A 16426-nucleotide genomic window follows, 5' to 3' on the forward strand; every position below is an offset into this window, starting at 1 on the left:
CTTTAGTTCTGGGGAGGGGGAACAGCGCCCCCATTAATACTCTGAATAAATATCAAACGGACCTAATAGTCAAAATTGTGTTTTTTATTCATCGTATTTAAAATATTGATAGCTTAGGCTCTATCTAGGACTGTCGTTTTTTTAATAATTTAATCAGATTTAAAATTAATACAATAAGTTTTAAATGATTTATTTTTATAATTTAAAAATAAAAATTAATATTTTATAAAAAGTCATAGTTGGTTTTTGGGAGGGGGTAACGCCGCCCTCATTAATATTCTGAATAAATATCAAACGGACCTAATAGTCAAAATTGTGTTTTTTTTATTCATCGTATTGAAAATTAATATCAAATGGACCTAATAGTCAAAATTGTGTTATTTTTGTATGCATCGTATTTAAAATATAGATAAATTAGGCTCCATATAGGACTGGCGTTCTTTTTTAAGAGGTTAAGCAGATTGAAATTTAAGCTGTTCACCAGAAAAAGGTTAGAATTATCCATTTTTTCTATGTAATTATAAAAAATTCTATCTCGAATATAAACGATTCGAAACTGATGTAGAATCAAATATGGAACCTGATTATATACAAAAAATAATAGGCGAGTACAAAAGAAGAGACACCGGTTTTTGAACTAAAAAAAAAAGACATTGAACTTTTAAATTGTGTCGTTCCTCTTGGCAAAGAGTGTGTTGATCTTTAAAAAAAAAAAATACATTGAACTTTGAAATTGCGTCGTTCCTCTTGGCAAAGAGTGTGATGATCTGTAACTACTAGAAAAAACCTGTTTGTACGGGGGCGCAAGCAAATTCAAAAGACCTATTCTACTGAGGTTGCTAGGGCATGTTGTGTGGATGAAGGATGAAAGATTGCCGAAGATTGTTCTTTTTTGCCAACCGTCTACGGCTAAACGGAAAGCAGGTCGTCCTCGTCTGGGGTGGGAGGACGTCATAAAGAAAGGTTTAAAGGAAATGGGAGCTTCGTGGGAGGGTGTAAAAAGGGAGGTTTTGAATAGATTGGGATGGAGGAGGAGCTAGCGTGGCTGTTTTGACCTCAGGCGGATTGGTGCTGCGGTGAGTTGTTAGTAGTAGTAGTAGTTTCCCCATCCCAACATACTTTTGTCCAATGATTCTTGTGCTCTGTATTTTGACCATACTGAACTCAACATGGCTGAACTAACAAAGTACGTCATATTTGTAATGCTTTATTTTTTTTTCCTGGGATTTAACTTAGCCAGAATATTACAGAACATTCCAAGGGGACTCGTTCAATCACACACTTTGACATTTAGTAGGCTACCCCTTTTAAGTGAAAAATTCCATTGGAGGTCATCCATGCGTGCTCTATTTCTTCCAGGTTTATCTGCAGTTTTTGCTTTCAAGGCTACAGGGCAGATTCTCAGTCCCCGGGCCCCTAAATCCTTCCACTTCATAAATATAGACATATTGCACCTGTTTCAATTTAAGGCATTTAAAAATCGCTAAGCGAATGATGTCAAGCGATATAGAGACACATATTGGAATATTGGCAACCACAGCATGAAGCCGGCATGTTTGTAGTTTCCAAATATTTGAGCTAGATTCTCAAATAAACTTGATTTTTTTCTTAAACAACGTATTCAGGGGAGGGGTTAGGGGGCTTAACCCCTCCCCCCTCCCCAAATGTTTTCCAGATCGTAAAAACGTAATAAAATACATAAAACACATTTCTATAGGTTTTTTAAAATTTTTAGTTCCCCCCCCCCGTAAAAAATACCATCCGAACTAATATTTTGGATACGGCCCTGCCACTTCTCAATAGAAAGATAGACATATTACAGGTTGTTTGAAGCGGAATTAAACAAAGATTTTCACCTGTATTGATGAAGGCACAAAGTGGGCTTTTAAACACTTCAACATCATTCCCTCCCCCCCCCTGTAATTTGTAATGCTAACTTTTTAGCATCACGGTAGGCGTGCTGTTCCTCGTCCTTTTTTTAAAATAAGTCACTCAAGAATTTTTGTTCTATATTAATGGAAAATCAAGTATTGAAAGTTTCCCCTTCAACACTCCTATTTCCCTCTCACCTCCAAATTTTAAGTGGAAAGGTTGGCATGTTACATTTTGTTTTATTTGAAAACATACAAATTACTTCCAATCTGCATAATCTCAGGCACCTTGACAATACCTTCCCTTGATAAAATACATGGCTGAATACAAAAAAAATAATTATGCTTGAAAACTGAAATTCAGATTTGTTACTGAGCATTCATGGTGGAGCTTAGTTTTCTTTGACTTTAAACCGCACCTGACACCTTGACACCTTGGAACCTTGACACCTTGACCGTGGCACCTTGACAATACCTTCCCTTCACTGCAAGAATTTTCATCTATATAGTCAGAGATACAAAGTGGTCCCCTTGGACCCTCCAAGGCCAACTTCAATTGCCAACGGGCCAGCAGAGAAGCTGGCAGGCTTTTTTTCTAAGACCATTTGGCTTGAAATTCTTGAAACAATGCCAAAGGCTAATGGGGCACGAGAATAATGATTCTCAGAGGTTTATATCCGTTCTCTGGCCTCCAGTCTATCTGGAAGTTAGGGCTAACAATTTTGGGCAAAGGAGACACAGCGAATGTTTTTTTTTTAGCCCAGGTAATAGTAGGCTTTAAATATTTCATTGTTCGTTTTTCGTTTCCACTGTTAAATTTTTGTGGTAAAGGATTTATGCTTTATTACAAAGAATGACTGGTAACCAAGAAACATAAAGTTTGTCCCCCTTCTAGAACGAGGCCCCTTCTAAAACGAGGGGACTACTTACTTTGGCTAATCAGCCTACATTTTCTCCGTTACCGACATATTTTAGGCCGGAAAATTTGACTTCATGAAAGTAGTACGTAACGAACATAAATAATAATGCAGTTGAATCTCCCTAACTCAAAATTCAGGGGACCACCAAGACCGTACCCAGGATTTTTTTCGGGGGGAGGGGGGTTTACTCAAATATTTTTTCGGGTTGGGAGGGGGATGGGTTTACACATAAAGCTCAAAAAACGCATAAAAATTTGTTTATATCTATTTTTAAGACGAAAATTTCGAGGGGGGGGGTTCAAACCCACCTAGCCCCTCCCCCCTGGTTACGGCCTTGGGATTACGATTTTTCTTCAAGTTACCTTTTATTTAACTTATGCATAGTTCAAGTTCAAGTTCAATATGGGTTTTAATTTCAAAGAAAGTATATAAATACACTTAACTCAATTCCTTGTGCATTGATGCATGTTTGGGCCCGTAATAATTTCACACTCTAAATACGCGGCCTCCTGTCCTCTCCAATTTCCACCCCGAACCGCCATCAAATACCAATAAATTTAACACAACTTCTCCTCCGCTCACACCCCTTGAAGTATCAAACTAAAATATAATAAATAATAATTAAATTCAAAAAATTCTAAACATAATAATAAAAAAATAAATCTAGTAAATAAATTTTTAATCTTGTAGATATTTTTTTACATTCTTTTTAAAGGAGTTGAGAGATCTATATGATTTCAGCTTTTGTGGAAGTGCATTCCACTCCCTAGCACACGAAATTCTAGGAGAAAATTCCGACCTAGCTGCCGGTGTCAGGGGTATGTAAGTGTCTAATGAGGATCGTGTATTTAAACTATAGATTTGTGATGCTAGTGTGGATAAGTCTTTAAATGGTGATGGGAGTGTTCCTGAAAAATATTTACAACAAAAAACGGTGCAAGATAGTCTGTAAAGTGATGCCATTGATAGTTTGTTCGGTGCTAGGCCTAAAATGTGAAGTGCTTTGTTGTGAAGTGAGTATAGTCTCTGTAAATGTTTCTTGAAATTAGATTGCCAAACTGTAGAACAATATTGAATGTGAGGCTTGATAACTGCATTGTAAATCAGGATCAGTATTTTTTAGGGAATTGGTGACTGAGTTTTCTCAAGATTCCAAGGTTCCTTGAAAGCTTCGTCTCGACACTTGTTATGTGGTGGTCTGAACGAGTGGTTTTCGTCGATTAAAACCCCTAGGTATCGAACGCGTCCTTTTTCTGGTTTCTTAATAAGTCCACGAGAGGTTTCAATGCCAATAACATGAGGAGCCAGCGAATCTATACGTGAAAAAAATAAAACACTCGATTTGTCAATGTTGATGACTTGACGATTTGCGTCCATCCATAGGTACGTTTCTTCAAGAATGTCTTGTAGCTTCGTTTTGAGAGACTTGATGTTCCATTCTGAGCTTGTCATAAGTGAATCATCCGCAAATGCCTTTAGTTCGTCCGCGGCTTCTTCTATAGACCCCGGTGTCATTTGTGGGTGACATAGTTTGCAGCAATAAGGGCTACGACTTGCAGGAGTCAGTACTTGCTGAAGATCATTTATGTGAATAAGAAAAAATACCGGTCCCAATTTAGAGCCCTGTGGCACCCCGCAGTTAACTACGACATCATTTGTATGGTCATTTCCTGTGTAAATTGGATGATTTTTCAGGTAAGACTTAAACCAATCTAGGACTTGGCCACGAACTTCAATATGATCCAGCTTTCCTAGTAGTATTTCTTGGTGCATGCTATCAAAGTCTTTCTTAATATCTAGAAGCACAGCTGCAGGTAAAGCACCCAAATCTAGGATTCTGTCTACGAATAAACTTAGTGAAGTAAGGGCGTCTTCGGTTGAATGGCCAGGCCTAAACCCGAATTGGTGGATGTTAAAAAAGCCTTTGGCCTCTAAATATTGGTAAAGCTGGTTTTTCATTGGCGTTTCAAAGACTTTCGAGAAAACTGATAAGATTGAGATTGGTCTATAATTTGCTGTGTCTGTATGACATCCACCTTTGTGAAGAGGTATTACCCTTGCCTTTCTTAACATTTCAGGAAAGACCCCTTTATCTAATGAAAGATTTACAAGGTAAGTTAGAGGCTCAGCAATGGTCGTCACTACTGCTTTCAGTGCCTTTGTGTGGACCAGGTCGAAACCTGAAGCAGAAGAGCCCTTCAAATTTTTCATGAGTAATTCGAGCTCACCTGGTGTTACAGGACTCACTTTTATTGATTTCATGCCCTTTGGGCCAAGGTATTCTTTGTGTGATTTAGCTGGTGTCCCGACGGAATTTGCTGTGGTCTGGCCGATATTTGCAAAAAATGTACTCAGCGATGCGGCAACCTGTGTAGGTTTGATAATTTCTTCATCATTCACGACCAATGTCGCTGGTAATTTTGAGGACTTAGTGGTTTGCCGTAGTACCGAGTTGATAATTTGCCAGACTTTTCGACCAGCCTTCCCACTTTCCGTCAGCTTTGGGTGCAGGTAGCCACGCTTTGCTCTTCGTAACACATTCCGAAGGACTTTCCTGTATTGCTCACACTCCTCTAGCCGCGCTAAGCTTTGAAAGTGTCTATACTCTCCCCAAAGGTGGTTTTTCTTATTCACACAAACCAAAAGACCATCTGTCATCCAGGGGCTAATTGGCTGGTCTTTTTGTCGTTTTTTAGTTCTCGGGTTTGTCACGCAACATCTACTGTATACATCCAAGAACGTCGAGTGAAATGACTCAAATGCTTCTTTTACATCTTGAATCTCTATTACGTTATCCCAGTTTAATTGTTCTAGTACCTTTTTTAAATTCTTGAAGTTTTCCTCTGTTAAACATATAATGGGTAACATGGGGTTGATTCATGACCTTATCTTAGCTAAATCGTTAAATTTACTCCTTACAACCACTACAAAGTTAAGAATAACTTCATTAGTGTGTTATAGACTTGACATATCAAGACTTTACTTTAAAATGTCAAGAATTGACTTTCAAATGTCAATAGTGAATTTAATTTACTAGGAAATAAGACACCTAAACATTAACAGAATCTGATACAAAAATATGTTAAACGAAATTGACACATATCAAAGTTTACGCGTTACAACCTGCATACCGGGGTTTCGACTAACAGAAGTCCGTTGAAAAATTCCGAGATGCAGAGCTAAACTTTGAATTGACACCTTGGCACCCTTTTTGACGGCAACACTGGATGTAGTCTTAAGAAAGACTACAGATATGTATGTTTGTCAAAATCTCGGATCTTCACAACAAAATTGATGTGCATAAACAAAGTACAGTGCTTTAAGACCCTTTATATAACCAGTGGCGGATCCAGGGGGCGAGGGTGGCGGATCCAGGGGGCGAGGTAAAGTGAAAATTAAATGAAGAATTCTCTGTTGAATATCGAGTTATAGAGGTAATTTTTGGGTCACTTCGACTTACAGAGACAGAATGAAACCGCAAAATTATTTTGAATTTTACATGTTTTATTTTACTTGACATGCTTGACCTCAAAGGTCTTTCTGTGACCGGTTCTGTGTTAATGTCTATTGGCTTTCTAAAATATTTTGTAAGATCATTTGTAAGATTCATCACATTGAATCGCTTTGTTTTAACTTACTTTTTATCAGTCCTGGCTGAACTTCGCTGAAGTAAGGATGCTAGGACTGTTTTGAAAAAATTTTAATTTTTGGTTTTATTGGTCGCATGTTGTTGTGAGTCTTTTTCCTTTTATATATTTTTGTCTTGCTGAGGACGGCCCTTGGACATAGGGCCGAAATATTCATTCAAATTATCTCCACTGTCTTGCAAAAAGATTTCCCTATTGTTCTTCGTGCTTTTATTGTTTGTTATGGAAAGGCAGTGTGGTCTTCGTCACTATTAATATTTATTAATATTTATTTATTAATATTTATTTATTAATATTTTATTAATATTTATTAATACTATTAATATAATATTAATATTTTTTTTCCTTTTTGTTTGTTTTTAAAAGATAAGATTCTTCTTGAGATTATCTTAAAGTTTCAAGGGTTTGTCATTAACGGCATGTAATCGATGGCGAAGAAACAAAATCTAAGCGTTACACCCTCAACACTTTGTCTGCCTAAACAAATTTCTCCAATGTTTTTAATGATCCAGCTTTTTTTATTTGATATACGTCTTTACGTACGTCTTTTTGAGGCTTTACGTCTACCCCTACATACATTGGAAAATTCCTGCATTTTTACTTGGAAAAACGAATTCAAATTTACGTGTGTATTCTATTTTTTAGGTCCAGAGGCAGAGGAAGGGGGAACGAACAAGATCCTAGACTTGGACGTTACGGAGATACTCGAGCTCGCAGTGAACAAACACGAATTTTTGTCGCTCTGTACGATTATCATCCCCCTTCAATGTCACCTAATCCTGATGCATGTGAGGACGAATTACCTTTCAGAGAAGGGCAGCTTATAAAGGTAACAAAATAAAGCTTCATAAAAGAAGAAGAAATGGTTATTATTCTTTTACATTATTTTTTCACTGTTGCTTTCCCTCGATCCTGTGACAGGACAGTTAAAGAAAGAGGTCAGAGAACCGAAAAATCGACAGTATCGATTTCTGACGCACTATCAATGGCTCTTGATGATCTTTATTCTTTTTTTTAATGCTTACCCACTGGTTTGATAAAAATCAAATCTTATCTTTATTTAAAACAAATATAATATGATCTGTGTAAAGTTATTACTATTAGACTCTTTCTTGCGGCCAATTTCGTCACTCCAAAAATAGAGTCATGGAGAAACTTCAAAAGAAAAAATCGTTGTTTGTATCTTGTTTAATGTATCACTGCACCTACAGCCGTACAAGGGGCCTTTCATACTCGGTTTTAACCCGCCCTCCCCCCCCCCCCCAAAAAAAAAAACTCCGACTCGTACAAAAGTAACAAAATACATATAAAGAAATTTAGGTTGCGTTTTGTAAACTTATTTTTGGCACTCCCCCTCCCTTTACGAACAAAACTCCTGGATACGGCCGTGCCTGCATTGATTGGTGTTTTCTATTAAGTTTCAGCATGAAGGATGCTCTTAAGTGCAGTAAAACTTAATTAGTGGGATAATGAGTACTAGTAGACAGTAATAACTAGCAATCATTTGAGCAGTATTCATTTGCTCAATCCTTCCTAAAATTGTAAAATTTTCACTGAAATACTGCTGCAAATGTCTAATACTATAGGCTCATTGACCTTTACTTAATATTAATTATTTACTAAAATATAATATATTAATAATTATAAAATATATTAATTATTTACTTAATTAGTGGGATAATCATTACTAGTAGACAGTAATAATTAGCAATCGTTTGAGCAGTATTCATTTGCTCAATCCTTCCTAAAATTGTAAAATTTTCACTGAAATACTGCTGCAAATGTCTAAAACTATAGGCTCATTGACCTTTACTTAATATTAATTATTTACTAAAATATAATATATTAATAATTATAAAATATATTAATTATTTACTTAATTAGTGGGATAATCAGTACTAGTAGACAGTAATAATTAGCAATCATTTGAGCAGTATTCATTTGCTCAATCCTTCCTAAAATTGTAAAATTTTCACTGAAATACTGCTGCAAATTTCTAATACTATAGGCTCATTGACGTTTACTTAATATTAATTATTTACTAAAATATAATATATTAATAATTATAAAATATATTAATTATTTACTTAATATTTACTAAAATATAAAATGTTTATTTAATTAACATTATTGAGATATTCAATGCTTAATCAGTTTCAATCAATAATCAATGCTTCTATAAGCAAGAATAGACCATAGTTAGCAACCATTTGAAAAGAGACATCTGGGTTGAAAACCCTATAGAAACAAATTTCGGCTCGTTTTAAATTTTGAGTTCAGGCAAGTGATACGGCAAGACAAGATATAAAGCATGTATTGATTTATTGATTTCAATTGTTCAAACTGCTATTGTCTGGGCATACCGCAGCTGAAGAGCCTAATAATACAAAGTATAATTTGAATGGCTCAGATTATTATGATTTATTGAATTATTGAATAATTCAACAATACAATGAAATAATTAATTATTGAATTACTCCGAATATCTCTTCGGATCTTTCGATTGGTTCTTTTTTTCCTCCTCAGCTTAGCAAAACTGGTGTTACAATAAATTGACTACGCGTATTTTATGATAAATTGACTATTATTTTATTGTTGCTTTATGACAAATATAATTTTCCCAAAGTTATTATTCCGTATATGAAAGGGGCTATCCCCTCCTCAACACCTCGCTCTTTACTCTAAAGTTTTTTATTGTTTAAAAAAATAGAGTTGTGAGAAAGTCAAACTTTTGCGTAAAGAGCGAGGCGGTGAGGAGGGGACAGCCCCTTTCATATACGGAATAATTTCTGTTCGTTTTAAGTTTTAACGTCGTTCCTTGCTTTCGGTTAAAAAAAACTTGTTTTTTTATTTAATTTTTGAACGTTTTTGAATTAATGCAGGTTTTGATTTTGGCTCACCGTACATGAATAATTACTACAAAATTTGCATATTAATTTTACTTTTATTTGGTTAAATGGCTTTCTCGAAACTTGTTTAATTTTATTTACGAATGTTTTTATTAGTAGTAAATATACGTAACTGACTAATTAACTTACGTATCGAACTTCTATATTCACAGATTCTTAATACATATAATAGGAGGTTCACCCCGTATCTAAGACCTCACCCATGAAGATAGATAACATGTTTTGGTCCAATTCTTAAAAAATGACCCCTTAATCCCAAAGGCTGCTAATCCAAATAAATATCTGTTATAAAAGTGCTAAAAAATAGATGGTTTAAGAGCGAGGTATTGAATAAGGGGTGAACCCAATCATATACGTAATATTTTCTGTTCGTTTTAAGTTTTGATGTTGATGTTGCTCATTACTTTCAGTTGATAAACTTTTTTTTTATTTCATTTCTGATCTTTTTCTTTAATAATGATGGGAAATCCGGCGCCCCCTTCATAGCAATGTCCCTTCCCCCATGAAAACTTTCTTCATGGAAAGATCCTCCCATATAACCCTTGACCCCCCAACCACCTACCAAAAACAATCCCCCCTGAAAACGTCTGTATACTTCCCAATAACCAATACTACATGTTAACATTGGGTAAAGTTCATAACTTTCAGCCCTCTCACCGGGGACTTCGGGGGATTAAGTCATCCTAAAAGACATACTTTTCATATTTTTGACCATGATGAATAAAATGGCTATCTCAAACTTTTGATCGGGTGACTTTGGGAAAAAAATAAGCGTGGGAGGGGGCCTCGTTGCCCTCCATTTTTTTGGTCACTTAAAAAGGGCACTAGAACTTTTAATTTCGGTTCCAATGAGCTCTCCCACGATGTTCTAGGACCACTGGGTCGATACAATCACCCCTGGGGAAAAAAAACAAAAACAAAAAAAGCAAATAAAAACGCATCCGTGACCTTTCTCTTGGCAAAAAATGCAAAATTCCACATTTTTGCAGATAGGTACGTGAAACCTCTACAGTAGGGTTCTTATATACGCTGAATATGATGGTGTGATTTTCATTAAGGTTCTATAGCTTTTAGGGGGTCTTTCCGCCTTTTTTCTAAAATCATCTAAATTTTCTCAGGCGCGTAACTTTTGATGGGTAAGACTAAACTTGATGAAACTTATATATTTGAAGTCAGCATTAAAATCTGATTATTTTGGATGTATCTATTTGTATCGAAATTCCGTTTTTTAGAGTTTTGGTTACCATTGAGCCGGGTCGCTCCTTACTTACAGTTCGTTACCACGAACTGTTTGATTTTCTTATGATTATTATTGTAGAATAAATTGAATATAACTGGCATCATATCGACGAATTTTGTGATGTCTTGTGCAGTGACGCAAACAAATCTATAAAATTCTCTAAAAGATCTCCATAAAGATATGTCGAGTAAGAATACATTCCACAGATAGGGAAGATAAAAAAAACTTGGAATTTAAAAATACAGTATAAAGACTAAAGAAAGATTTTTTCTTGAAGATTCCTGTTTAATTGGCCTTCTCTGGCGAAACTCTTTACATAAGTTGTCACAATAGTTCTTTAATTGAGAAAATCAATCAAAATTATTTTCAAACTTTATAAATTTTAATATATCATTATAATTTATTTGACAAGTTTCCAAAGGAGCTTGGAAGGGGGAGGGGGTCGCTCTATAACAGGCTAAAAAGTAAATACGAAGGAAGTGATATTTGTTCTTGCTGACGTTGACTATCTTTTGTTCACCCAGATCAGTTAAAATTAAAATAAAAAAATAAGTTTTTTAAACTGAAAGTAAGAAGCGACATTAAAACTTAAAACGAACAGAAATTATTCCTTATATGAAAGGGGCTGTCCCCTCCTCAACGCCTCGCTCTTTACGCTAAAGTTTTTTATTGTTTTAAAAAATAAAGTTGTGAGACAGAGTCAAACTTTAGTGTAAAAAGCGGGGCGTTGAGGAGGGGACAGCCCCTTTCATATAAGGAATAATTTCTGTTCGTTTTAAGTTTTAATGTCGCTCCTTACTTTCAGTTTAAAAAACTTGTTTTTTTTTATTTAATTTCTGATCGTTTTTTAGTTAATGCAGCTTTTATTTTGGCTCACCGTCATTGAATAAGTAAACAAAATTTGCGTAAAAATTTTAGTTTTCTACTGCTAAATGGCTGTCTCTAAATTTGGTTCTGTCGTAATTTACAAATTGACTTACGTAACGAACTTCTATATTCGTATGTTTTTCTTCTGGCAAAAAATACAAAGTTGCAGATTTTTGCAGATATGAGTTTGAAATCTATCTAATAGGGTTTTCTGATACGCTGAATCTGGCGGTGTGATTTTCATTAAAATTCTTTCACTTGTAGGGGATGTTTCCCCTCTATTTAAAAAGTCAGGTAAATTTTCTCAGGCTTGTAGCCTTTGATGAGTAATACTAAACTTAAAAAAAATTATATATTTAGAATCAGCATTATAAGCTCATTCTTTTGATACATTTATTGACATCAAAATTCCGTTTTTAAAAGTTTCGATTACTATTGAGCTGTATCGCTTGTTTTTTTTTTATTGTTTTTTTTATTACGTATATGTTAAAACGTATATGAGGGGGTTCTTCCCTTTGTCAATACCACGCTCTTTACGTTAAAAGCTAAGAAATTTTTTAATTCACAAACCCCTGAATCACAAAGGCCGTTTAATTAGAATAGATAGCTCTTTTGAAAGCACTAAAAAAAACTGTAGCGTAAAGAGTGAGGTATTGACTTGGGGGAGAACCCCCTAATACATAAGAATTTCTGTTCGTTTTAAGTTCTAATGTTGCTTCCTACTTTCAGTTGAAAAAACATGTTTTTTTTTACTTAATTTCTGATCTTTTTTAAATAATGCTTGGAAACCCGGCACCCCTTCATAGAAATGTCCCTACCCCAAAGAAACATCCTCCACGGAAAGATTCTCCCGAGTAACCCCCTCCTCCAGCCCCCCCTCCCCACCAGAAACAAATCCTTCCTGAAAATGGATGTATACTTCCCAATAACCAATACAATATGTAGGCAATGGGAAAAGTTCATAACTTGCAGCCCTTCCCCTGGGAGCTGTGGGGGATTAAGTCATCCTAAAAGAATATTTATTAGATTTTCGACTATGCTGAACAAAATGGCTGTCTCAAAATTTTAATTGGGTGACTTTGTAAAAAAATGAGCGTGGGAGGGGGCCTAGTTGCCCTGCATTTTTTTTCACTTAAAAAGGGCATTAGAACTTTTACTTTCCGTTCCAATGAGCCCTCCTATGATATTTTAGGACCACTGGGTCAATACGATTACCCTGGGAAAAAAACAACAACAAATAAACACGCATCCGTGATCTTTCTTCTGGCAAAAAATGGAAAATTCCACATTTTTGTAGATAGGAGCTTGAAACCTCTACAGCAGGGTTCTCTGATACGCTGAATTTTATGGTGTGATTTTCATTAAGGTTCTATAGCTTTTAGGGGGTCTTTTCCCCTTTTTTCGAAAATCGGCCAAATTTTCTCCGGCGCGTAACTTTTGTTTGGTCAAATTATACTTGATGAAACTTATATATTTGAAATCGGAATTAAAATCTGATTCTTTTGATGTATCTATTTGTATCAAAATTCCGTTTTTTAGAGTTTCGGTTACCATTGAGCCGGGTCGTTGACAATAGCGGTAAGAGAAAGAAACAATAGTGTTTTTCTGATTTTCTTTACACCCATCTAGCACTATACGCAGAACCAGGGGCTCTGATTGGTGGAGGGGGACAGGTATTTCACTCCTTAGATAAGATAAGATTTGTATTCATTATCAGTACACATACAATAATACACTGTGCTAGTCCCCCCAAACGCTCCTTGGCCTGTAGTAAGGAGTGTATATACGGACCACAAACTCAAAGAACATTAGCCAATTATTTAGTGAGAGAAGAAAAAAAGAAGAAAAAACAGTACAAAAAAAAAACAAATCAAACATATAAAGTATAACATCATTCATTTCTCTGTATATTATTCTCAAATCAAACAGGTGATCTTCATACTGTTCTACAATCCAGTGGTCACAATCAGATTGTACAGAAAAAAAAGAAAAGAAAAACAGAAACAAAAAACAATTAAATTAGAAACTATTGCCAAACATTCAAAACACAAAAGTAAGCCACGAGAAACGCTGTGAATAAGGCACAAAAAAAACACTGTTACTCACAGTCACAGAAAGAAGAGGAAAAAGAAGAAGAAAAGAAAATATAAATACATAAAAACTATAAAGTAAAGTTTAATCAAGAAAAATTAAAAATTCATTCAGGCAAAAGTAAGGAAATCACATCACATGAGTAGTAAGTTATATAAAGCCGCGACCAGTACATGCAAACGGTACAAGATAATAGTGTATACAATATGAACGGTACATTGGAATTGCGCAAGGATTTTTTTTTTTGATAAGAATTGCACAATGAATGTATCGTTTGACTACAGGTTTTTTTCTGTTATTGTTGTCAATTGCACAATGAATGTACATCGTGTTCCAAGGCAGATTACCAGACTGGTTATTAGGAAACGTTTTTTAGGGAAAGCTGTCAATCACCCATGTGTTATCCACAGTTCCATTTTTGAAGTCTGTGGAAACAGTTTGACGTGTTCGGGGAGATTATGTTCCTTGGCGTTTGATTGACATTTGCAAAAAAGGGGTAATTAGTGATTGGATAATTTTTTAACGTGTAATCTCTGAATAACATATTTTTGGAGCATGTGCTTGACGATGGATAAAAGGGTTAAGGTGATTAGCAATTACGAGCAAGGATACCCCCACTGGTTCCTGGCAGTAGGCTACGCATATCAAATTGCTGTACTGTGGGTTAGGTAACATGATTAAAGACGCTTTTACAATCGGAATTCATTGATTGACATTTGCAAAAAAGGGGTAATTAGTGATTGGATAATTTTATAACCTGAAATCTCTTAATAAAATATTTTTGGAGCATGTACTTGACGATGGATACAAGCGTTAAGGTGATTAGCAATTACGAGCGAGGATTACTACACTGGTTCCTGGCAGTAGGCTATGCGTATCAAATTGCTGTACTGTGAACCGACATGCTAGTGAAAATGGATTCTATGGGTCGTATAGGAATTGTTCATTTTGATATCTTTCGTGAAATGCAAGAATTGGAATATTTCAGTAGTGTTTTGTTGTGCTTTACCTTGTTACAGTTACATTCTCTTGATTTTTCAAAAGTTCATTTTGAATATCTTTCGTGAAATGCAAGAGTTGGAATATTTCAGTAGTGCTTTGTTGTGCTTTACTTTGTCACAGTTACATTCTGTTGATTTTCAAAGTTCCTTTTGAATTTCTTTCGTTGAAATGCAAGAGTTGGAATATTTCACTAGTGTCTTGTTCTGCTTTACCTTGTCACAGTTACATTCTCTTGATTTTTCAAAGTTCATTTTGAATTTCTTTCGTGAAATGCAAAAGTTAATTCCTTTAAGGAGTGTTTTATCACTGTTTACCTTATTTCTTTTTCTGTCTCTCGTACATTAAAGTTCCATTGTGGAGTTCTTCAGTTGTATTACACTAGTTGGAATGTTTCAGTGGTGTTTTATCTTGATTAAACTTATCACTGTTGGATTCTTTTTATTATTCAAATTTCTTATTGGATTTATCTCCTTGAAATTAAAGAGTTGGAATATTTCAGTAGTGTTTTGTTGTGCTTTACCTTGTCACAGTTACATTCTCTTTATTTTTAAAAGTTCATTTTGTATTTCTTCCTTAAAATGCAAGAATTGGAATATTTCAGTAGTGTCTTGTCGTTGTTTACCTTGTCACAGCTACATTCTCTTTATTTTTCAAAGTTCATTTTGGATTTCTTTCGTTGAAATGCAAGAGTTGGAATATTTCAGTAGTGACTTGTTGTGCTTTACCTTGTCACAGTTACATTCTCTTAAGTTTTCGAAGTTCATTTTGAATTTCTGTCATGAAATGCAAGAGTTGGAATATTTCAGTAGTGTTTTGTTGTGCTTTACCTTGTGAAAGTTACATTCTGTTGATTTTCATAGTTCATTTTGAATTTCTTTCATTGAAATGCAAGAGTTGGAATATTTCAGTAGTGTTTTGTTGTGCTTTACCTTGTCACAGTTACATTCTCTTAATTTTTCAAAGTTCATTTTGAATTTCTTTCGTGAAAAAAAAGAATTGGAGAATTTCAGTTGTGTATTGTCGTGGTTTACCTCGTCACAGCTACATTCTTATGATTTTTCAATGTTTATTTTTAATTCCTTTTATTGAAATGCAAGAGCTGGGGTATTTCGGTAGTGAATAGTTTCGATTTACCTTGTCACAGTTATATTCTCTTGATTTTTCGAAGTTTATTTTGAATTTCTGTGGTGAAATACAAGAGTTGGAATATTTCAATAGTGTTTTGTTGTGCTTTACCTTATCACAGTTACATTCTGTTGATTTTCATAGTTCATTTTGAATTTCTTTCGTTGAAATGCAAAGTTGAAATATTTCAGTAGTATTTTGTTGTGCTTTACCTTGTCACAGTTACATTCTCTTAATTTTTCAAAGTTCATTTTGAATTTCTTTCGTGAAATGCAAGAGTTGGAATGCTTCGGTAGTGTTTTGTCGTGGTTTACCTTGTCACAGTTACATTATCTTGATTTTTCAAAGTTCATTTTGGATTTCTTTCATTGAAATTCAAGAGTTGGAATATTTCAGTAGTTTTTTGTTGTGCTTTACCTTGTCACAGTTACATTCTTTTGATTTTCATAGTTCATTTTGAATTTATTTCATTGAAATGCAAGGGTTGGAATATTTCAGTAGTGTTTTGCTGTGCTTTACCTTGTCACAGTTAAATTCTCTTAATTTTTCAAAGTTCATTTTTGAATTTCTGTAGTAAAATGAAAGAATTGGAATATTTCAGTAGTGTTTTGTCATGGTTTAACTTGTCACAGCTACATTCTCATGATTTTTCAAAGTTCATTTTGGATTTCTTTCGTTGAAATGCAAGAGTTGGAATATTTCAGTAGTGACTTGCTGTGCTTTACCTTGTCAGAGTTACATTCTCTTGATTTTT

At 34.7% G+C, this 16426-nt stretch overlaps 1 protein-coding gene across 1 annotated transcript in view; it reads right to left on the reverse strand.

Annotated features, from left to right (window-relative positions):
• Nucleotides 1-16426, reverse strand: part of Rbp (RIMS binding protein) — a 439820-nt gene that overhangs the window by 88266 nt on the left and 335128 nt on the right. The window contains exons 20-21 of the mRNA XM_089098234.1: nucleotides 5020-5608; nucleotides 2291-2356 (exon numbers count right to left, since the gene is read on the reverse strand). Of these exons, the coding sequence (XP_088954360.1) occupies nucleotides 2291-2356; nucleotides 5020-5608 (655 nt within the window). The remainder of the gene's footprint in view (nucleotides 1-2290; nucleotides 2357-5019; nucleotides 5609-16426) is intronic.

Source organism: Artemia sp. Qi Xiang Cuo, chromosome 12 (assembly GCF_049724085.1).
Source record: "Artemia sp. Qi Xiang Cuo chromosome 12, ASM4972408v1, whole genome shotgun sequence".
In the NCBI taxonomy this organism is placed as follows: domain Eukaryota; kingdom Metazoa; phylum Arthropoda; class Branchiopoda; order Anostraca; family Artemiidae; genus Artemia; species Artemia sp. Qi Xiang Cuo.